General features: G+C 36.2%; 1 protein-coding gene across 3 annotated transcripts in view; it reads left to right on the plus strand.

Moving 5' to 3' along the window:
• The window catches only part of GMPS (guanine monophosphate synthase), a 69,947-nt gene that overhangs the window by 17,234 nt on the left and 28,368 nt on the right, over positions 1–24,345 (plus strand). For all 3 annotated transcript variants that reach the window (XM_061168181.1, XM_061168182.1, XM_061168183.1), the window contains 4 exons: positions 11,594–11,775; positions 15,226–15,340; positions 20,924–21,021; positions 23,220–23,323. In XM_061168181.1, the coding sequence (XP_061024164.1) occupies positions 11,594–11,775; positions 15,226–15,340; positions 20,924–21,021; positions 23,220–23,323 (499 nt within the window). The remainder of the gene's footprint in view (positions 1–11,593; positions 11,776–15,225; positions 15,341–20,923; positions 21,022–23,219; positions 23,324–24,345) is intronic.

Here is a 24,345-nt window from a genome sequence, read left to right on the forward strand (position 1 = left end):
CAGCGCTGTATACAATAACTGAGACATGGAAGCACCCTGAATCTTCATCAGCAGATGAAAGGATAAAGATGCGGTTACATGTTCACAGTGAGAGACTGCTTAGCCGTAAAAGAATGCAGTAGTGTTGTTTGCAGCCGCATAGATGCAGCTAGAGATTATCGTACTAAGCGAAGTAAGTCAGAAAGAGAAATACCATGTGATATCACTTATATGTGAAATCTAAAATATCACACGAATGAGCCTATCTATGAAGCAGAAACAGACTTATAGTCATAGAGAACAGACTTGTGGTTGCCAAGGAGGAGTGGTTGGGGGAGGGATGATGTGGGAGGTTGGGGTTAGCAGAGGTAAGATGTTCCATCCAGAATGGGTGAACAAAAACGTCCTACTGTACAGCACAAGGAACTACATGTATTCACTATCCTATGATAAACCATAATGGAAAAGAATGTTAAAAAGGATGTATTAATATATATATATATATATATATACACATCCTTTTTGATATATGTATAGCTGAATCACTTTGCTCTACAGCAGAAATTAACATTGTAAATCAACTACACCTTAATTACAAAAAAAGTCATGTATGTCTGGTCTCTATTTTTGTAGTTAAGATTTATCAGAGTGTTGCCATCTTACTCATCCATGGTCAGTCTTTAGTGATTTTAATAGCCAACACCTAGTTCTGTGCTTCTCATAGATCTGCAATAAAGAGCCAGTTTTTAAAAAAGTTTTCAGTTTTACCATGGCTGCTATCTTTGTAAAACAGAATAAATTTTTAGACAAATGAAATTTAAAACTCTTAAGATGTAGAACATAAAGGCTCCAAATTTTTATTATAGATTCAAGAAAATAAAATTGCTGTCACGTTGTTATATAAGTTTATGAATGCTTATATAAAACTTATGGATGAGCTGGTTTATTTCTTATGAACTGGTGGCAGTTTGCAAACCAGCACTTGTCCTTTTGTGGACTGCAGTAGCTTAGGTCCATTATTTTATAAGAGGTTGCAAAATGGTGATATTCTAGTTCTGTTCTTTCTGGAACTGTTTATAAAGAACTTTCTCTCATCTACTAAATGGTTACTTGTGACTGAGTTGATAGTAGAAAGGCAGAATGCATGCTTGATTCCTTCCCTAACTTTCATCAGTTTTGTTCATAGTTTTCTTCAAGTTCTGTTAACTCAGGATTATTTTCAGCAAAGTATAGTTCAGGCGCATGCTACAGTAGAAAGGGCAAGATTAGAAAGGAGGTTGGGTTTATGAAGTGTAATAGTTGCATCTTGAAAAATTGTCTGTGTGCTAAATAACTGAAATTAGGACATTCTACTGTTTAAAATTTAAAGTTTTTCTTAGGAAAAATGTACAGATCTCTTCTAAGCTAAGGTTACTTCTTAAAAGTATGGTAGGGGTAGTGATTAGAGACAAAATTGAGCCTGTTTACAAACTCATTATATTTAAGAACAGGTAGCTGTTTGATTATCTTTCATCTTTGCGTGGGAAGTGTTATCTGTGGTCATCTTTGGCGTACTGATAGAATGGGGAGGTGAGCTGAAGAGGGGCAGTGATGTTTGGATATATAAATCTATATTCTAGAGCTTTGTTTCTTTGCAAAGAACCTTTGGTTCTTGTTCATATGAACAGGCTACACACACTTGAGTCACCATTCAAAGAAGTATTTTTTTGTTAAAGTAGTAGATCTCAGTCATAAGTCAGAGATTTCAGTACAGAGGCAGTCTGGAAATCTAAAGTGAAAAGTGAAAGTAAAGTCGCTCAGTCGTGTCCGACCCTTTGTGACCCCATGGACTGTAGCCTACCACGCTCCTCTGTTCATGGGATTTTCCAGGCAAGAGTACTGGAGTGGGTTGCCATTTCCTTCTCCAGGGGATGTTCCCGACCCAGGGATAGTACCTGGGTCTCCCGCATTGTAGGCAGACACTTTACCATCTGAGCCACCCAGGAAATCTAAAGGTCAACATAAAAAAAAACAAAAACAAAAACTGAGGAGTGTAACTAAATAGATAATGAGACTGAACATGGCTCAAAACTTTTCCTTCTAATATTTTAATGGCATGACAACAGTTGTTACTGAATGTTGTCTGTGTGTGTTTGTGCAAATTGCTAACTTTTAGAAGTAGGATAATTTGGGCTAATTAATAATGGTTTAGATTTATCTAGAGATCCCTTTGTTCCTCAGTTGGCTAATGCTTATCATCAAATGGGAAAAGAAGCTATAGTAAAACTTAAGAATTGAAAGAATCATGAGGTAAACAATAGTGTATTTTGATTTTAGCCAACAGTACCAAGTTTTCTTAATTTGAAAGTAGCTACATAAATGCAGTTTGTCAACCAAATAACATTGCTCTAACTTTCTGCAAAGACTTCTTTTAGGGTCATTGAAATCCAAGGGGAAAATAGATAGTTGATTTAAAAAGATTTAAAAATTGGAATTAGCAATTGTGACATGGGAGTAAATTTTATTTCCTCTGAAGTTAGAAAAGAAAGGTAATAAGCAGTTATGTGTTTACTTTCTTACCCAGTGATCATATGTCTCAGTTAAACCCATTAAACTATATTTGGCATTAGAATTATATTCACCTAAGAAGTTAAATGCCTCAGAAACTTCCATGGATAGAGTTTGTGTTTTATGGGGTCTGTTTGCTGTCTTTTAAGTGGGTACTAGTGGTAGTATCTGCCCCATGGACCATACAGTCCATGGAATTCTCCAGGTCAGAATACTGGAATGGGTAGCCTTTCCCTTCTGCAGGGGATCTTCCCAACCCAGGGATCAAACCCAGGTCTTCTGCATTGCAGGCAAATTTTTTAGCAGCTGAGCCGCCAGGGAAGCCGAAGAATACTGGAGTGGGTAGCCTATCCCTTCTCTAGCGGATCTTCCTGACCCAGGAATCTGCATTGCAGGCGGACTCTTTTCCAGCTGAGGTACTAGAGAAGCCCGAGTCCAGACTAAACTGCTTTTTGATTTGTTGATTTATATAGTACATTCAGACTGTGTTCATTATGCTCCGGAATGGTGCTCACTTGAACTTGAAAGTAACTATTAGTACATTTATAGATAGGGGTGAAGAGAATTTGAAATTACTTTGTAGAGTCAAGAGACATAGTTTATTCAAAAAAAGATCAAGTTGTAATCAGAATTACTACAAATTGGTCAGTAAAGGAGAATAAATGAGAAGCGATATGGAAATGACAGTAGCATAATCGCAGATAACATGTAGAAACAAAGTAGGAATGTTGAATAACCGCTAGCTTGAAACCTCATTAGGGAAGTGTTTCCTCAGTGTATGAGCTCATTAACAAACCAGGAGCAGTAAAAGGCTAAGATAACACTATATGTCACTAGGGACTTGTATTTCACAAACGTTTTGAACACTGAAAACTTCAAAACGTAGTAATTTATTGAAATATTTGTTGAGGAGGCGTATAGGTTGCCTACTTAGATTAAACAAGATAGAGAAAAATAAATGCAGACAAATTGAGTGATCAAAATGATCAAAAGTTAGGGATCATAATTTAGGCAACATGAGACAGTCAATGCTAAGTGGCATTGCTTGAACAACTAAATGTGTACACAGTGTTGCGTATTAACTGCATCAAGGCATGGTTTGTGACTTCTAGGTTTTTCTCAGGTGTATGATGTCATTTCCTAAAGGCATTTCATACATTTATTGTGTCATTGTCACTTGTGTTCAATGATTGCACCTGGCACTTTATATATATATATAGTTTAGAGACTTAGACTTTTATAATGTACTCTATTTTTAATTAAAACATTGTTTGTTTATTTGGCTGCATTGGGTCTTAGCTGCAGCAAACAGGATCTTCCTGTGGTGCACAGAATCTCTAGTTTTGACATTTGGGCTGAGTTGCTCTGTGACTTGTGGGATCTTAGTTCCCTGACCAGGGATCGAACCCATGTCCCCTGCGTTGCAAAATGGATTCTTAACTACTGGACTACCAGGGAAATCCTGACTTAGACTTTTAAATGTTATTTATTTTGGCTGTGGCATGTGGGATCTTAGTTTCCCAACCAGGGATTGAACCCATGCCTCCTGCAGGGGAAGTGCTGAGTCTAACTACTGTATGTCCAGTGAAGTCCCGGGACTTGGACTTTTTTAGAAGAATCATACACTACTTAGGTATAGAGAAAGGATATCTACTTATATGAAATAAATTGGTTTTCGTATAAATCAATTTAGTGTGAACTTTCTTCACGTTTAGCCTGACTCCTCAATTACTTTTTGACTTGAGTTGTCCAGGTCTTGTTTTTCTACAGATCTTTTGTTCCATCAAGAATTTTGATGATTCATTATTTCTTGTGAGTGCTCAATTACTTCTGGGATTTTTTTCCAGACCATTGACAACTCATTCTGGGATTTTTTTTTGCTAGTACTTCCTTGTTCTTACCAGAAGATGTCAATGGAAGTTTTTCAGATAAGATCCAGAACTCAGTCCTTCTTCAAATGGTTTTTAAATGTTCTGCTGACTGAAGTGTTAAGGGGTTGCAATTGTTCAGTCGTATCACTAGAAATAAAGAATCACTACACTTTCTAGGGATCTTACTCAGCTCATAGACTGCATTGAGAAATGATGTACTTGAGCTACATCAAGTTCCAGCATGTCTATTCTAGATGACTTTCAGCCAGACTCGCCTGTATTTCTTTCTTTGAACTCTTGGGACATCTTTCTGCTTTAAGGCAAATTTCCTGAGAGATTCCTGGAATCCCTTTTTCTTAGAGGATTTTATGTCAGCTTCTATATAACTATCACCAGCTTTGTCATTGGGCTAATGGAACATGTTAAGATATAGCATGATTTCAGAGATGTCTGATTTCTTTTAGTGACATATTTGAGATTGATTCAGAGGACAGTATACTACTATGTGGGGCTGTGGAGAGTTTAAAAGAGCAGTTTAGGCTTAAGTGTAGGCCAAGGCCTCACAGGACTTGGAAAGTGTTTTGGACTTTATTGAACTTTGTTCTCAGGGAGAGTCACTATAGGGTTTTAAGCAAGGGGAAGGCTTGAATCAGATTTTTTTTCTTTTAAGCACAAAATCATGTTAATCAAGTGATCAAAGTCAGTATCACCAGTAATGGAACAGAATGACACTGTGTCCTTGCCATTGTATGACATTAGGAGAAGGCACTGTAAAATCATCACCAATGTAAAATTGCTGCAAGGAAAAAAGTTTGTCTAGAATCTAATCATGAGATAGGAAACAGATCCTGGTGTGGGTCATTCTACAAAAAGAATTTAAAAATTTAAAAAATGAAATCGCTGAAATTTAAAAAATGACAGTGTCATGAAAGACCATAAAAAGCTGAAAAGGTGAATAATTCTAGGTTAATTGTGGAAAGTGTGTGGTTTTTGATAAGAGTTCTGGAATTAAAAAGTCCATAGAAGTATTTGTGACATTTGGGAGAATTTGTATATAGATAGTATCAGTGTTAAATTTCTTGGATGTGAAAATAGTATTGTAGTTATGTAGGAGAATGTCCCTGTTTCTAAGAGGTACATGGTGAAAAATATCTTGGAGAGTGAAATATCTATAATTTACTTTCCAGGTGTTTAGGGGAAAAATATATAAAGCAAATGTGGTAGAATGTTACTAATGTTCTATTTAGGTGGAGGATGCTGTTAACTGTACCATACTTTCAAATTTTGTAGGCTCAAATTTTTTCAAAATAAAAGGAGGGTATAACAAGCACATGGTGAAGTCAAGAGCTAGAGTCTAATTCTTTGATTTAACCCTTTAAGTTGTAGGTTCCAATGTCATTCAGCATTATATGTGAGGTGATGGTCTCTCATAGAAAAGCCTTTAGTGAAATTGATTCATCTAAAGTACCTGAGATGTTGGATAATTTTGTCAATAAAATGTACTATTTTTTTAGTTACAGGTGTGGTGAGATTAGATAGGTAAATGTGGTCAAACTTCCAGTAGCCTTTTGGTAATGAAAGGATTATTCTGAATAGTTGAGATTCTCAGATCCCTAAAATAGGTGTTGGTGAGTGTTTTAAAGATCTTTCTTGACCCTAAAACTTTCTAATTTTAACAATTGAAGACTTCTAATTTGAAAGACCTTTTAAAGATCACTACTTAAATAAACTTAGTACTGATGAAATTCAGTTTCAAAAATCATTTATAAAATAGTACTTTTCTCAGACATGAACAGAACATTATTTTACTCATGTAAGAAAACTTTTTAAAATAGTAAAGCTTACCCCTTTTAAGTACCAAAATATTAAAAAATAAAATAACTTTGAAGGTTATTTACCGACTTTCCTTCTGTAGTGCTAATTATTTTGGGGTTGGAAAAGCTTACATTTTAGTCCTATCTCTAGGCCACTAACATTTTCTTCATCTGTAAAACAAATGCATTATGAATAAGAAAATATGTAAGACACCTAAAATAATAGGTATAGGCTGTTACTTCCCTTCTTTTGCTTTACTTAAAAAATTTTCACTGTAACATAAGACACATATCAAGAAAACTACATAACAGATGTGTAGTTGATTGAATTAAGTTTTTACCCAAAATAGTCAAGATTTTTTTTTTCTATGAAGCCCAATAATATTGTTAAGAATATGTTCTTAGGATTGATCCTTTTGGGTTTTAGTCTGATTTTTATTCATATTCTTTCATCCCTTGCATACCTTTTGTCTCATTTAGAAATAGCACATTCCAGTTTTGATCTGGTGTTTGAGTTTGCCTTTCTGTCTTGCTCTCTTTAGAGATATTATTCTATTCCTTATTTCCTTTTTTACTTTTAATAACTTTGTATGGTATTTAACTTCTGTGCTTATTGTTTTTCTTCCATTCTAATTTAACGTCTTACAGTTTAATTTTTTAAATTTTAATTTTATATTGGGGTATAAGTGGTTAACAATGTTGTGTTAGTATCAGGTGTGTTTCTTGCTTTTTTTTTGACCACCTGCATGCCTTGTGGTAATCTTAGTTCCCCGACCAGGGATTGAACTTGTGCCCCTTGCAGTGGAAGCACAGAATCCTAACCTGTGGACCGCTAGGGAAGTCCCAGCATTTCTTTTGGCGTTTTAGACTACCTTCTAAGTTTTTCAGGTACCTTCTACAACCTGATAGAGCTCCTTCTTCTGTTAAAATTATGGCTGCTTGTTTTCTGAGCATTCCTGGCATGGATTCCTCCCCCTGCTTTATCTGGCCTTTCTGTTTTTCTTGGGGCTTCCCTGGTGGGTGGCTCAGATGGTAAAGAATCTGCTTGCAATGCAGGAGACCCAGGTTCGATCCCTGGGTCAGGAAGATCCCCTGGAGAAGGAAATGGCAATCCAAGTATTCTTGCCTGGAGAATTCCATGGACAGAGGAGCCTGGTGAGCTACAGTCCATGGCGTCATAAAAGAGTTGGCCGAGACTGAGTGACTAACACTTTGAGCACTTCTGTTTTCCTTGTCCTGCTTAACTATGATTCTGGTCCCAGCAGCTGCTCCTTGGCAGGCATGAGCTCTGACCCACAGGGAGTCCGGGTCTGTCAGTTTCAGAGCCTCATGGGAATTAAAACCATTCTATCCTGGAGGCCTTATTGTACGATCTCTTGCTGCCTCTGCTCCTTTGGAGTGGCCACCTCCTCCCCGTGCAGCTGCTGTTCTTTTTTTTTTCTTTTCTTTTATTTTTTTTTATTATTATTATTATTTTTTTTTTCCAGTGGGTTTTGTCATACATTGATATGAAGCTGCTGTTCTTAAATTGGCTCCCTGCTTTTTTTTTAGCTTGTACCTGTCGGCTATTTTGGCTTTTTCTTGTTTTCTTTAATAAGTCCTGGTGCTTCCCTCACACCAGGGATTGTGGCTGTGGTAGTTCATTCTCACCAGATTGTATTTTGGGGATCTTGGGGGAATAACTTGTTATTTAGTTATGTATGTCACGGGTTTTAGCTTTACTGTCTGGTTGGTCGGTGATATGTGGAGCTTCAGGAAGATCCAAATATGATGCTATCTCAGAATTTGGACGATTCTTTTGCCTTATTCTAAAATAGGGTACTGAATATGATTTAGTTTTTACTTAATATTGTTTTCTTACTATCTTAAAATATGAATATTTATTATGATGACTTCAGGTCACTTGCGAAAGGGGTAGCCTGAGTATTTACTTTTAAATCAATTTTTTAAATAGTTACAATAGGTTTTTTCTGTCTCCTGATGTTGAATTTTGCTTGTCTCTACTATTGATGTGATTAATGAGCTGTTTTTCTCTTTAGGGTGCTTTTTCTAATCGCTGGAAGGTTTGGGAGCTTAATGATGAAACTGTAACTCCGAGTGAAGTAAGAATAAATAGATTCAGGGTTTTCAGGGAAAGGAACTTTTGCTTTTATCCCTGGTGACCTTTTACTTTTCCCTGAGTTGTTGAAACTTGATGCCAGATAGGCAAGTTGATAGCTGAGGTAGAGAAGTGAGGCAGGGTTCATTGTTTGCTCCATGATCTCTGATATCATTTGATTGAACAGTTTTAAAACATGCTAAGTAAGCACTGTACATTTTTATTAAAAACCCACTTATTTAAGAAAAACTTGGTTGATTTAAATAAATAGAAGTCCTTACTATGTTGTAGTAAAATGATTGTAAAAATGGACCTACCAAAAAAAATGGACTTACAAGGTGAAACCATGCAAAGCAATCTTGTAATCAGTGGGAAAATTGTGATGGTTTCCTTATGTTTTAAAAATTTTTGTCGGGATATCAACTTACTGGTAGTTATTACTATAAAGAAAAGGGATGTATAATATAAAGAAGTAGTGAAACTAACATTTAGTATAACTTAAAACATTGGAAACATTGAGAATTGTGTGTTATTTTTAAACTACTCTTGATAAGTTTTGTACACAATGCTTCACTTCACAGCTTTTCTATTCTTTGGTGGCTTTCAACATTTTATCCTTTGCACTTGAATGTCATGAAATCTCTCCAAGAGTTTGTTGTATTTTCACATATTTGAAGTGTTTTCTTGGAGTCACTTCCTCTGGGACATTGTCCTTTTCATTACAGCCACCCTCCTCGTTGACCGTTCGGCCTTCACTAAATTCCTCTGCAGCAGTGTCACCCTTGCCACTGCCAGCTGCTGCTTCTGTAACTCTGTTTACGTTGGCCTTGAAATTCACTTCCAGCATATCACTTGTCATTCCTTTGCTGTACTTTGATTCTTCATTGGTTAGATTGCCCTTTGAATATGTGTAAAATGGCATGTGGATTTGTCACTGGTCAACAAGGAGGCGACACAGTTGCACCCTCAGCTATTTGTTGTGCAGTGACTGGTCGCCAGTACACTTTGAAAGAGGGGACGTGATTGGCTACTGATTATGATGTTCATCTGCTATTTGCGTGATGATTTGTGGACTGAGGAGCAAAGTTTGTACTTTGTGTAATAGTTAATATGTTAGCGGAAATTGGAGCCATGGTGTTGGGGACTGTTTTTAGTTAACTAAAAGTGTGAAAAAGTGTAAGTGTTAGCTGTTTAGTCATGTCTGACTCTTTGCAACCCATGAACTGTGTGTAGCCCGCCAGGGTTCTCTGTCCATGGAATTCTTCAGGCAAGAATACTGGAGTGGGTTGCCATGCCCTCCTCTAGGGGATCTTCCCAACCGAGGGGTCAAACCCAGGTCTCCCACATTGCAGGCAGATTCTTTTACTTTCTGAGCCACCAGGGAAGCCTTTAGTTAATTAAACCCTGGTGTAAAACATGGAATGAAATTCTTACACAACAGAATCATGCAAAGTGAGAACTCTGTCTTTAATACGAAATATCAGGTTGTACTTGGACTTGGTGACAATTGTGAAGATGATAATGGAACTAATCTGAGACATTTATACAGTAACATGGTAGTCTTTCAAAAATACTTTATTTAAAAAAAAAGATTAAAAATTTTTTTTTTGATAAATTCCTTAACAGGGGGATTTGTGTGTATCTCTGTGTATGTATACTAAGGGTAAAGCTTTGAAAGGATAAAGTTTTAGAATTTGTTGCATTAATATATTCTATAAACTTCTGTTTTCTGTGATCTGATTATTCTACATTGCTCAATGTTATGATTACAACCTTCATCTCGCGATCTGAGGAATTCCTCCTGGCCTGTGGTTGGGTCCCTCTCACAGATCCTCCTCCGTAGATGGCTGTGATTGTTGCTTTTTTTCATTATTGCTGTGAAGAGTTAGTGGTGCTAATGGAGGCCTGGATTTCTTTGTTCACACAAATGGAGAGGGAAGAGGGATGAAAGCACATGCCTCCAGGGCTGGGCTTAAGTATTTTTTACTGTGCAGATTTTACATCTGGAGGGGAAGAACCATGACCTGTGTATGAACACACTGAAGAGCATGAAGGAAAAATGTAAATCACGTCCTGTAGTTCCATTTCTCAGATATTGCCTCTGTTAGTATTTAGGTGTGTATCTGTTTATACATTTCTTCTTCACATATGTACATAGACTCTTGCATTTTTACCCAAAACGTTTTAAATGTTTTTCATATTCTTTATGCTTCCAAGTGGGTTTTCAAGATACCCACACATTTTGAAGTTTTTTCTTATGTAAAAATGTGTGAAAAAAGAATAGAGACTAAAGTGAACATGTATCACCCAACTTTAGTGATTTCAGTTCCTAGGCAATATTATTTCGTCCATACCCACCTACTCTTGCATTATTTTGAAGTCACTTCCAGGTAAATATTTTAGTACACTCTAGATAACTATTTCAGCACATAGAGTTAAATTTTTTTTGCCAAATTGTTCTCCAGAAAAGTGTTCTTCGTGTACACTTGACAGAGATAAGATTGGGTCTGTTAGTTGCTCCGTTGTGTCCGACGCTGCAACCCCACGGATGGTAGCCTGCTAGGCTTCTCTCTGTCCATGGGGTTCTCCAGGCAAGAATACTGGAGCAGATTGCTGTTTCCTTCACCAGAGGATCTTCCCAACTCAGGGATCGAACCTAGGTCTCCTGCACTGCAGGCAGATTCTTTGCCATTTGAGCTACAGGAGAGTCTGAGATAATATTAAAACACATTAAAAATTTAGTATTGTTGGTCAGACACATGTGTGTGTGTAATTTTCCTCAGGTAATATAAAAAATCCTAATAAAGTGAGTTTGGGTATGCTTACATACTCTGGCAGGAAACTTCGGGTTCTCACCAGCATGTCCCTCCTAGGAGTGCTGTGACCATTAGAGAGGTGACCATGTAACTCACCGCCCAGACTGGGGTGCCTTTGGGACCTGACTGAGGCGCAGTTGGTGATGATGCCGTGTAGCAGACTCGCCCAGCCCTGGGCGGTGTTCTGGCGCAGCTGGGCCGTATGCTTGCCTCAGTGCTGCATAATATGTGTAAGATGCAGTCAGCGTGAAGTGACGCTATCGTGTAGTCAGTAGGGGGTAGCTTTTATGTCCGTGTGTGAATATGTATAAAAGTCTTTCCTTTAAAAGAAGTGTTTTGAATTAACAATTCAAAATCCTAAGTTAATAGTTTGTGTTTCTGCATGTTTTTGGAGCTGACAGCGACCATAGTTCTTAAAAGTACCTCTGATTTTCATAACTAGGAAGACGTTTCTGTTCATATTTGCAGCTGGAAAATGCCGGAGGAGACCTTAAGGACGGCCACCACCACAATGAAGGAGCCGTTGTCATCCTGGATGCGGGTGCTCAGTATGGAAAAGTCATAGACCGAAGAGTGAGGGAGCTGTTCGTGCAGTCTGAAATCTTCCCTTTGGAAACACCAGCATTTGCCATAAAAGAGCAAGGATTCCGGTGAGATTAGATTGCAGGATATTTTATTATTAATTTGCTTGGACACTGAATTTTTTAATGAAAACCAAATGGATTGGTTTTAATAGAAGAAATATTCCATGGCTCTTGACATCAAAAGAAATTAAAATTAAAGGAAAAGATTACATTAATTTTATTTGCACAGTTTAATAATTTATCATTTGAATACTTTATGTTTTATAGCAGGGGTCCCCAACCTCTGGGCCAAGGTCTGGCACCTGTCAGATCAGTGGTGGCATTAGATTAGAGACAAAGCGCACAACATGTAATGTGTGAGAATCACCCTGCCCCACACCCCCACCCGTGGAAAACACCTTTCCTGAAACCGCTCCCTGGTGCCAGAAAGGCTGGGGACTGCTGTTGTACAGGATTTCTGGATCAGACTTAGGTTTGGCTGTTAGAGTCATTCATTCATCCCAGATTACTTGATCAAAGGGATATATGTATATAATGGTTAGAGTACCTAAATTAGAGAATGCTGGGTACAGTGCGTCTATTTTGCTTCCTATCCCAAGAGACTAGTTTCTAAATTATGAAGACTTCTAATTTAAGGGCTAATTCTATAACTTGTACTATTAAAACTAGTCAAAATGACATTGAATTTATATGTAACTTCCTCCCTTAACAGCTATTTTTGGTTAATGCTGTATCTTTTCTCTTGGAATTAATGTTCGTTTTTTTACTGAGTGTTATTCAGAAGCAAGCAACTACAGTTTATATCCTTAATTAGCTCTCAAGATTTGGTGCTGTATTTCTTCCAAAATAGAGTATGTTTAATTTTTCTTAAAAGCATAATGTTTTCCCATTAGACAAATGGTTACCTTTCAGAAACTTTATAGATGTGTATACATTATCCTTTGTTTCTTATTTTTGAAATGGGGTGAATTGTGAATCAGAAAAGGCAGGTTTACATTTAACTCTGTTTTAATTTTAGGATGCAGATAATTTTCTAGTAAGAAGGAACGCTTTGAGTTTGTCTTATTCAACTGTCTTGATTTGCCAGTGAGAACCAATTTTAAGGGAATTAAAACTGTAAGAAATCTGAATGACTCTCTGTCAAATCCAAACTCCATCATTCCCCAAATCCAAAGCAAACAGACAAAAATTCCCAGCAAACTAACTGAAACTAAATGTTGTGGAATTAGGGTAACCAATATTGACAATAGAAGCCTAATTGATTTTCTTGTCATCTGATTACCTGATCATAAACAATTTCTAGGTCCTGCTTACACCAACAGCTTCTTCTTTCTGTAGAACAGGAACTATAGCACTGTTGCTTGCATTACCGTGATCCTTTCTGCTGAGATAGCCATTTGATCACCCTTTCCTAGAATAAATTTTAGGTTTATGACTTGAAAGACAATTTAACCTACCTGTTTTTAGAAGCTTGATCTGCTTGATAGTAAGCTGGTATCTGGAATGCCTTGAGACTTACTGGGCCTTGTAATTGCAAGTTGTTTCAAAATAATAGCAGGGTAGAAATAGAAAACTCAGAAAGAGTGATTAGCTCTTCTCAAGCTTATTGAGATAAGAATTTTCATAATTGGCTTAAGTGCTGCTTGAGTTTTATCCTTGACTAAGTCCATTGCTTTTTCTTTTTAATAGTATTAAGAATCTTATAGCAGATTAATGAGGGATGCTGGGCAGTCCCATGGTGGTTATCATTTATAAAACTAAATATAACATACTGAAATTCTAGAGATCTTGGTTATTAGATATATATTTTACAGAGTTTTAGCTTCTGCATTTTTAAGGAGCTAGGTTACATATCTACCCTTTGGGCTAGCCCCATTCCCCTTTAAAATTGTTATCTTAAAGGGATGTCCCATTTATCTTCTTGAGTAAGTAGATTGTCTTCAGTCTGTTTGCAAGTAATAAGCTAACAAACATATTGTATACCAAGATTCATATTACCAATATAAAGTTCAAAGAGTAGGGCTTTTGTGCTCACTCAGATTATTACATATTTTTTTAAAATACATTGTCTTGTTGAGTAATTTTCTATGATTTATATTATTTTTTGGATGTATTACAAGTGTGTCATTTTAGTTTATGTTTTTAGATGGCAGGCAGCCACTAATTATAAAGTGGATTGTAATCCAGATTTGTTTGTAAGTAGATTTTGGTTACATCTTGGAACGCGTTTTCCTTTAGAAATATGGACTTCCCAAGTGACTCAGTGGTAAAGAATCCACCTGCCAATGCAGGAGACTTGGGTTTGATCCCTGGGTTGGGAACATCCTCTGGAGAAGGAAATGGCAACCCATTCCAGTATTCTTGCCTGGGAAATCCCATGGACAGAGGAACCTGGCTGTCTGCAGTCCATGGGCCAGGCCGCAAAAGAGTCTGACCTGACTTAGTGACTAAGCAACAGCAACGTGCCTGTATTGTATAAGTGGGCGTGTGTGACACTGGAAAGCATAAGTAATCTGAAGGTGCAAGTCTTTCTGTGATTCCAGTTATTTGTAGCCATGTTAGAGTGAAAGTCCATTGTTAGCAGATTTTTTTCCTAAAGAAAATATAGAAATCTGAATTTTTATGTAAAAATCATAATATTAAAGTGTTCCAAAATTTTTTGATTGAATGTGGAGGACCAGAGTTCCCTGTATCAGAAGCCAGCCTCATTTTTCAGCTTTCTTTATACAAATAGTGTGTTTCCAAGTTAACCCATAGAATGCTCTATAAATTCTAGTTTATAGAATACTGACTTGGGTTCTGAGAGCAGGGCATATGAGGCAGATCATGTTAGCTCCTACTTTTGGGTCTCAGGTAAAATTGTTGGGAATATTGGACAGATTTTAAATAGGCAAAATTAGGTAAGTCTTCACAGTTTCTGATATTCTTTATTGTAGAGTATTTTGCTCTAGGGCCTTCATAATACTTTCACTTGTCCTACTGTGTAACTGCTTTACTCCTTAACTTCTCAGAAGACATGTATTTTCACCTTCCGCCTTTAGAATTCTCATTTACTTCCTCCACTGATGAGGAAAACAAAACAAATTCAGGCTTACCTTCATAGATTGAGACATTGGTTTTATATATTTGGAACTTTGTGCTTATTAACATGTGACTGTTGAGTTGGTCAGCTTTCCCACATTGCAATAAAATACAGTAAAAAAGAAGCTATGTAGGGGATTCCCTGTCAGTCCAGTGCTTGAGACTTCCACTGCAGGGGGTATGGAGCATGGATTCGATCTCTTATTGGGGAACTAAGATCCCGCATGTCTCACAGTCCACAAAAAAAAAAAAAAATTAAGCTGTGTAGGAGACTATTAATTAGCTGTGATAGAATATGGATCTGCTGTGGCATACTGAAAACAACAAAATCTGAGTCTGTATTGAATTTCCCTTAGTGGTAAAAGCAAGAGAGGGCATAGACCTTGTATAAAAATTAACAGAGATTCTTCGTAACTGTCTTCTTTAAATCCACAGTGCTATTATCATCTCTGGAGGGCCTAATTCTGTGTATGCAGAAGATGCTCCCTGGTTTGATCCAGCAATATTCACTATTGGCAAGCCTGTTCTTGGAATTTGCTATGGCATGCAGGTACATACATCTATGAATTTGCCTTAAAAGTTAATTTGTTCTGCTTGTGACTCCTACTGTTCTAGTGTTTTCTGTCTTTAGCGCGTTTAGGATATTTAGTTGTATGAGAGAATTTGTTCATTTTACAGCTGTTTATGAATTGCCACACTAGGATGGCAAAACTGATTTGAGTGGGGATTTTCAAAAGAGCAACTATATGTGTTACTGCTTACAATGAAACCCTGTCCATTATTAAAAAAGGGTAGGCATTTAAATATACATGAAAGTTGAAGTAGTAGTTGTGAGCGAGCTCCTTTATACATTTACTCACTTCCCTAATTATAACATTTTTAACCATTTTGAGAGTAATTTGCAAACATGGTGTTCTGTTACTTGTTGTGTCCTAAGTATTCTTAGGACATAGAATTCTGTCCTACATAACCACAGTGTGGTTATCACCATCAGGAAGTTAACATTGACTTGGTGTTCACATCTGGTCCACAGACTCTGTTAACATTTCACAGGCTCATTAATGTCTCTTAAAAGTCATGAATTCAGTCTAGACCATGTGTTGTATTTAGTTGTCATGTCTCTTTACATTCCTTTAGTTTGGAATCATTGCTCAGTCTTTCCTTCTCTTTCATGACCTTGCCAATTAAAAAAAAAAGTACATTCCAGTTACCCTGTAGAACAGTCTTCAGTTCGGTTTGTTTGACGTTTCCTCTTTGTTGGATTCAGGTTATGTGTTTTCGGCAGGAATCGCACAGGATTGTGCTCGGCTTCCCTGGTGGCTCAGTGGGAAAGAATCCCCTATAGTGCAGGAGACATGGGTTCCATCCTTGGGTTGGGGAGATCCCCCGGAGAAGGAAGTGGCAACCCCCTTCAGTATTCTGGCCTGGGAAATCCTCAGTCCATGGGGTTGCAAAAGAGTCATATGTGACTTTGCACCTAAACAGCAGCAAATGCTGTGCACTTCTCAGAGTCTCATTAGAAGGCAGATGATGTCAATTAATACTGTAATAGGGGGTGTTCCTTTAGATTATTTGGTTAAGATGGTGTCTGCCAAGTGTCTTCACTGTAATGTAAATTAACTATGTGTAGGGTAGTGGCCAGGATGGTGGAATAGGAAAACCTTGAACTCACCTTCTCTCTTGGGCACAAGGATCCTATGCCAGGAAAATGAGCCCCCAGAACATTCGGCTTTGAAGGCCAGTGAGACTTACTTTTGGGAGAGACAAAGGGTTGTGGGAAATAGTGATTCCTTTCTTAAAGGGCACCCAGAAAATCTTACATGCTCCAAGACCCAGGGCAGATGCAGTAATTTGAAAGGAGAGTGGGTCAGACTCACCTGCCGATCTTATAGCGAGTCCCCTGTGGAGGCAGAAGGCAACTGGAGCTCAGCCTAGGGACATAGATGCTTGTGGCAGCCACTTGGGGAGCTCATTCCACCATGAGGACACTGGTGCTGCTGCCATTTTGGGATCCTCCTCGTTTTAGTAAGTGAGCAAAACAGTGAATTGTCTTTTTTTAAACAATCTGGTTGAAACCTGTGTACTGATATGAATAATGCTCACAGGGAATCTGTTCAAAAGTTAGAAAGTGAACAGACTGATATTTTCTTCTAGCTATCTCTGGAGCTTTCAGTAAAGGAAGGAACTATAAATCAGTGTTCATGTAAGAATGTGAATATTTTTATTTCTATTCTTAATGCAAGGGCAGAATATTAGAAATTGCTGGTCTGCAAAACAGCTTTAGTTGATTTTGTTTCTTTCTAATTGTTATGATTTTCCATTATATTTTCCATTATAACATAAAGAAGAGTCTCGCAGAATATTTTTTTAGGACCCACTTAGAGTGAAATAGGTGTGAAATATGCTCCTTTAATATAAAATGATAGTGGCTACTTGTCCATTTTGCCAGTACCCCCTGATAATTGTAAGGCCACATTTTCTGTCATTCAGGATGGATCTTATGGTAGCCAGAGGCAGGTCTGTTTATGTTAAATGCATAAAAAAATTGCCTACTGCTTTCATAGGAGGATAATGGAATAGACTGATCTTGTTCCTTTGGGCAGAAATTATCTTTCTATGAAATGCTGATATAAATAATAACCTCATAGCTAACATGCTGTTTGTAAAGGACTAACAGTTCCTAGAGACTCTTGGTTGGGTAATGTTAGCACCAAAAGCCTCCCTCTAGTATATACCTTTGCCCCCCCTCCATGGCAGCCTGAAATGTTATGTACTGTCTTTTCTCATTAACTCTTGAGTCTTACTGCTTGCTTCCTGGTAATTCTTTGCTTTGAAAGAAAAAAGTCTGTCCTGCTCCTTGCAGTGTTTATTTCTATTATGGTTTATCCATCACTAAGCATAAGAAATAGAATATTAGTAGAACTTTTGAAACTCTCTTTGTACTTTTTTTCTAATCCACATTGTTCTCTCTTCCAGTAAGAGGTAACACTTTTACTGAATTGTTATTCATTCCCTTTCTTTTCTTTATAGATTTATACACATTGTATTTCTAGATAATATATTTTCTAGTTTTGTCTATGGATCTTCATGTAAATGAAATCATGCTTCATGTAGTTTCATTTTTGGTTTTGAAAGTCACTAATTTTAAGTTATTTTCACTACTGAAATTATTGTTTGAATGTAGTGATACATTCAAGTGTATCGCCAATTAGTCATACATCCCACTGTTAGCATTCCTGGTCTTTTCCCAAGTTCTTGCAATTACAGATGCTGCCATGAATATTTTTGGACTTTGGTATTGTACATACACAGAATTTTCTCTAAGCTAACCATTAATTGAAATGCTGAGTCTCAACTTCACTAAGAACTATTTGCCCCCAATATACCTTCCCACAGCAGCAGGCAAAAATGCCTTTGCTCTATATCCCTGCAGGCCTTGACAAGGTTAGATTTTTTTTTTTTTTTAATTTGCCTCGCTGAAGAGGTGTTAATGACATGTTGTAGTCTTAATGGTCATTTTCCTTATTTTAAGATTCATGGATTTATTTCCCATTGGTCATTAGTGTGTGGTTTGCTGTAAAAGATTAGTCATGATTTTTGCACATTTTTTGTTGAATTTTTAAAATTGTTTTTATATATGCTAGATGCTAAATTTTTGCCAATTATGTATGTTGCATATACCTTCTAGATTCTGTCTTCTCTCTTCACTATAGTTTCATTTTTTTAAAGAAACATCTTTATTATAAGAATTTGGTTTATTTATATACTCCCACACAGATTTTGTTAAATTTTTTGTTGGGAGGATTTCCTTTCATTTCCCCCTCCCAAATCTAAGATTTATTTTGAAATCTTGACATCAAGATAGATAACAGGGGAGCTTACCCAATTGGAGTGGTAGACCTACAGGGCTTTTGTTGTTGTTTGAGGCATTTAGGACCTCAAGGTTATCAGGAATCCAAAGCGAAAGCCATTTCCTTAAGTCAAAATAGAATATTAAATAAAAATTTTAACCAAGAGTGTTCTGCTTTACATAAAGTTATTCCTTCCCCGCCTCTGCCACACACACACACTTAGCTGATCCTTCAGTTCCTTGTATTTTCATTTTTACCTCGCATACATGCATACATAAATCAGGAGTCAAGAATAAACATGAAAGCCTTCTGAAAGGTGAGATAGCTCTAAATTTTGCTGCAAGCCTTTGGCTTTATGTATTTATTTAGACTTTGTGGAGTTTTAAAATGTGTTGTGTTCCGACAGCTTTGGTCAGCTTGATCATTCAGCTGTCTTCTAATTAAGAACTGGAAATTTAGAGGAGGCAGAGATACACAAGGTTTATTTGGTATATAGAGGGAAACATTCGTTTTTTCATTCAGCAAATATGAGTGACTGCTCTGGGCCACATACTTAGCAAGGCCACTGGTACTGTGAACAGACCTGAAGACGTGGTGGGGAGAGAACGTGCTAATTCTACATTGCTAATCACACTGGCTTGAATGGCTTGAGTAGAGAATAATGGGAAATACAAGAAGTGGAGTTAGATAGAGGCAGTGCATTTAAAAGTCTTTGTTCAGTATAAGGGACTTGGACTTTATCCTGTAGACAGGGGTCAGCAAATTACAGCCTGCTGCGAAAGCTGGCCACTGCCTGTTTTTTGTATGACCAGCAAGCTAAGAATGGTTTTTATGATTTTAAAGTGATTTTTATGGTTGGAGTTGAAAAACATTTTAAAAAAAGAATTGTATGTTGTGACATGTGAAAATGAAATGAAATTCAAATTTCAGTGTCCATAAATAAAGTTTATTGGAACACCATCATGTCCATTCCTTTAAATATCTGTAGTTGCTTCTGTGCTTCAACGACAAGAGTTTTGAATAGTTGCTTCAGAAACAGTAGGGCCTACAAAAACTAACATACTTATTCTCTGGTCCTTTACAGGAAAAATTTGCTAACCCAAGTATAGATGATAGCCATTAAGAATTTAATCATGGACTAACAGTCGTATTTACATTTTAATGGCTGACATTCATAGACCTCTGGAAGATGCGCACGACTAGAGGCAAGGGGACTGGTTAGACTGCAGCAGTGTTCCCTAAACTATGTGTGTGTTAAGGTGCTGCAGAAAGTGTTTCATGTGTGAGTCTTTAGTTTGGAAAGTACTGGGTTAAACAGAGGTTAGGAGGTGTTTTTTTGTTTTTTATTTAATTGCTGGACTTCATGCAAACCTTTATTGCAGGAAGTTTTATAGTGAATGTCTAACAGGAGAATGTAGAGGGCAGCATTTGCTGATGTATATTTGAAGAATATGCCATTATGCATTACAAGAATGAACACATATTTAGCCCTCTGCCTGTTTTTCTGTTGGGTGCTGGGTACACCTACATCGTGTATCATTGTGGCAGATATCTTATGACACCTGTTGTGGAGCAGCCTTATGAAGATAGGTTGTATTGATTTTATCAATGCAGATTCAATGTTCCTAAAAGTCCTCTGTGTATCTATTTGGTGTTGGAAGGGTTTAGGCGTATGTAAATGATGAAGAAGATTGACACAGAAGGGTTGGACTGAAGAGACTACTTAAAATAAAAGTCTGTAGGTGGATAGGATTTGAACAAATTAATTTAAAGACCAGATTATATTACTTATCCCATCTCCACAGAACAGTCTTCTGTAGACTTTCAGACTGACTGTTCCTTTGGGGCCAAAGATTAAACAGTTTGTAGGAATTTATAGCTGCTAGTTTTAATACCAACTAGGTACTTTATGAGTTCAAAGAGTGTTTTAAAATGCTTTAAAAATTGAACTCAGATATTAAAGAAATCCTTATCTTTTAAAAAGAAATCCTTATTTTTAACAGGTGAATTAAAGTATGCTAAATGGAAAATTTGCCAGTGTTTAATAAAAATTAACATCAGGTCAAATTCCTAATCTAGTTTTGTTTTGTAACTATTCCTTTTAAGAACTATATAATTATATATAATAATAACAAGTAATTTACAGTTAGCAAACTTCCTTTATTTTGGAGGCACAAACATAACAGCTATCCTAAAAATAAGAAATATAAATTATTAGTGTAAGAAATTGGGTAATTTTCTTTTGAATTATATTAACATCAATTTATTTTCTCTTGGAACAGATGATGAATAAGGTATTTGGAGGTACTGTGCACAAAAAAAGTGTTAGAGAAGATGGAGTCTTCAGTATTAGTGTGGATAACACATGCTCCTTATTCAGGTATGATAGATATTTTTATATCCATAAGAATGTTAGAGGAGTGACTTAAAGCTGGGAATGTTATTCTTCAAAATTGGAGATTCTGTAATTCTTAGACAAAATTAAGACCACAGCAGTGGCCAAAGGTATTGTCATATTTGTTTTCCAGTTGAGTGTCAAGACAGAAGAGGATGGTGGTAATGCTAATTAGGAATAAGAAAGGCACTTGATGACAGAACTGAAGAGCACTTGTGCGGTCTTAAACCCCGGTTTGGGCTTGCAGAGGGTGATGCCAGCATTTGTAGTTTTCCCTTTTCACTTTCTAGCAGAGCATGATTCTAAATATTAGTATGACACATGTGACAAATGGATAATGTTTTAAACTGTCTGCATTTGTATACATCTTCCTCTACCATGTTCTTTCTCTGGGTGCTTAACTAGCTACCCATTTGCTGACCTCATTACTAAATATGTATTGTACTTTTTGTACTGAGCGTAACTGTATTTCGTGTATTGTCTTTTTAATATAGTGAATGTATTAATTGATTTTATTGCTGGGTGATAATAGTTTAGGTATATTAGCTCTAATGTATATAAAGATTGGTGAATGAGCTGTTCATTAGCTTCTTAGAATCATTTATCTTCTGCTTTACAAAACACCAGGTGAATTTTCATTCAGCTTCCTGGAAGACCAGAAAACTTAAATTTTAGTCACTTGCTTTCTTTCTTTAGGTTTTCCCATGTTTTGGGTATAACCCACTTATGTGGACAGTTGACAGTTATTCACTTAGTTTCCTTTGAAATAAACTCCATTTTTCTTTAAGAATCACATTTCTCCCTAACTGCATTAAATCTATAAAATGTAGGCTGCTGTCAGTTAATGTGCATATGTAGTTTTTATTATCATTTCTTGTAACTGTGCTAATTATCTTTATAGATTTGTTTTATTGACATATATTCTTACATCCTCCATAGAGTTGTACCTAAATTAATTCGTAATGGATAGTGTTCTCCAAACTGGACAAATCAGTTTTAAAATCCAAGTTAAGACCTTTTGTCTAAAATGGAGCTATCCCAGTTTTTACATAAAACTGGCTGTGGCTGTCTTTAATATTAGAAAGAGCAAGAAGATCAATATTCAGAGATTCTCATTTTTAAAGTGATGTTAATAAAAAAGCAACAGTTGCTCAAAATAATTTTATGAACTGAAGCTTCTCATTGCCAAAATACGTTTTTGAAATCCATTTCTTGTTCTGCTTTATAATGGAGAGTTGTTGCTTACATTCATCTGTATCTCAAGTGACTGTTCTTGAGAACTACTTCAGAAATCTTGCTGGTGGAATGTGATACTACAAGAGACTTTAAACGTAAAGATCTGGTTAAGAGTTACAGTTTCTCTGTCTTGACAATTCTAAAATCCTGGTACTCAATTACAGCCTACACTAATCCTAAGTAACAGTGAACAGTGATGACAGTAACAACAACCCCAAAACATCCTTTTGGTTTTAATGTACTTAATCTTCTTGCTTTATTTTTTAATCTTCTTGCTTTATTTTTAATTTTTCTTTCTTAATATTATTTAATACAAAGTCCTTGTTCAGATTTTTTCATAATGTAACAAATATCTTTTTATAAAATTGATTCGTTTGCATTAAGGTCCAAAGAAAGTCCATACAGTTTGTTTGATAAATGTTACTTACATCTGTTTTAAACCATGCCATTAATTACTTCTGTTCTTAAGATTAATTCCAGTAGAGATATAATTTTGAAACCATGATAGCCTCTTGAAACTGTGTGTGTGGATATATGAATAGAGTAAATTTAAATTCTAGCAGTGTTGTACTGTTACCTGCTTTCTCTGTTTTCTTGATTTATGCAAAGAAGCTAGTAACTTTTAAAGCAAAAAACTACCAGTTATAAGATGAACTAAGTTCTAGGAATCTAATGTAAAGCATGGTTAACAACACTGTATTGTATATTTGAAAGTTGCTAAGAGAGTAGAGCCTAAATGTTCTTACCACACACAGAAAATGGTAATTCTGTAAGGTGGTAGATGTGTTAACTAAATTTTTCACAGTATATAGGTGTATCAAATTATCACATTGTACACCTTAAACTTACACAATGTTACATGTCATTATATCTAAATAAAGCAAAAGACTCCATTAGTCGTGTCTAATAAAGCTATTTGTATATTGTTTTATTTTTTACTTACCTAGGGGTCTTCAGAAGGAAGAAATTGTTTTGCTTACCCATGGAGATAGTGTAGACAAAGTAGCTGATGGATTCAAGGTTGTGGCACGTTCTGGGAACATTGTAGCAGGTAAAACTTCTAAAACTTTTGCGGGTTTTCTTTTTAAAAGTTTATCGGAAAAGTTAACATATTTCTGTATGTGATACTGTTTTTGATGTTTCTTAATTTTTTGAAAGATACTGTAAGTGTCATAGGGTCAATTGTTAATTCATGAAGAATATTTAATATTAGAAGGATTATCTAGAAGTCACTTACTAGTTTGCTCTGAAATACTTTTAAAATTGTTTATTCTACTCTGCTTTTCAAACATAAATATATCTATTATAACTCAGGAAAATTTTGAGAACCATTTACCTCTCTAGCATGCTGTATTCATAATTGCCCTTTTAAAAAATGCCTCTTTTAGGTATAGATAGGCATGTATCTTGGATGTCTATAAAACATCAGACTAAGCATTCAGGGCATTGCTCTGTACCAGGGTAACCTGTGGGTCAAATCCAGCCTACAGACTGTTTTTTGTATGTTTAGGAACTAAGAATGCTTTTTATATTATTTAAGGGTTATCATAAATGACAGGGACTGTATGCATATGTCCCGCCAAGCTTAGTTTATAACATCTAGCCCTTTGTAGGAAGTTTGCCAGTTCATGCTCTAAACAATTTTTTGTTCTGTTTTTCTTGAAGAGGAGTTGATTTTCTGGCAGTTCATAATTTTTTACTTGGTTACTTGAATAATTGTAAATAATCACCAGTAATCCCGGATATCTGCAAAAGGGAAAAAGTGGACTTATCATAAAGTTGTTGATTGTTATGTTACACCTAAGAAGTTGGAAAAAAAATTTTGTCGTGGATAAACTGAATTGAGTAATTTACCTGCAGTTACTTAACGGATTATTGTATTAGCATAGGAGTTTTGAAGAATAGTTTCCTTTTTGACAGGTTTCTATTTCTTATACAAGATCAACAGTGGTAGATGAGATTGTATATTTTTATTCATTCAACAAATATTTGAGTACCCACATGTCCCAGGCACAGTTCTAGGTGTCAGTGAACAAAATGAACCATAACTCTGTTTAATGTTCTAGTTAGTGA

Source organism: Dama dama, chromosome 19, assembly GCF_033118175.1.
Source record: "Dama dama isolate Ldn47 chromosome 19, ASM3311817v1, whole genome shotgun sequence".
NCBI lineage: Eukaryota > Metazoa > Chordata > Mammalia > Artiodactyla > Cervidae > Dama > Dama dama.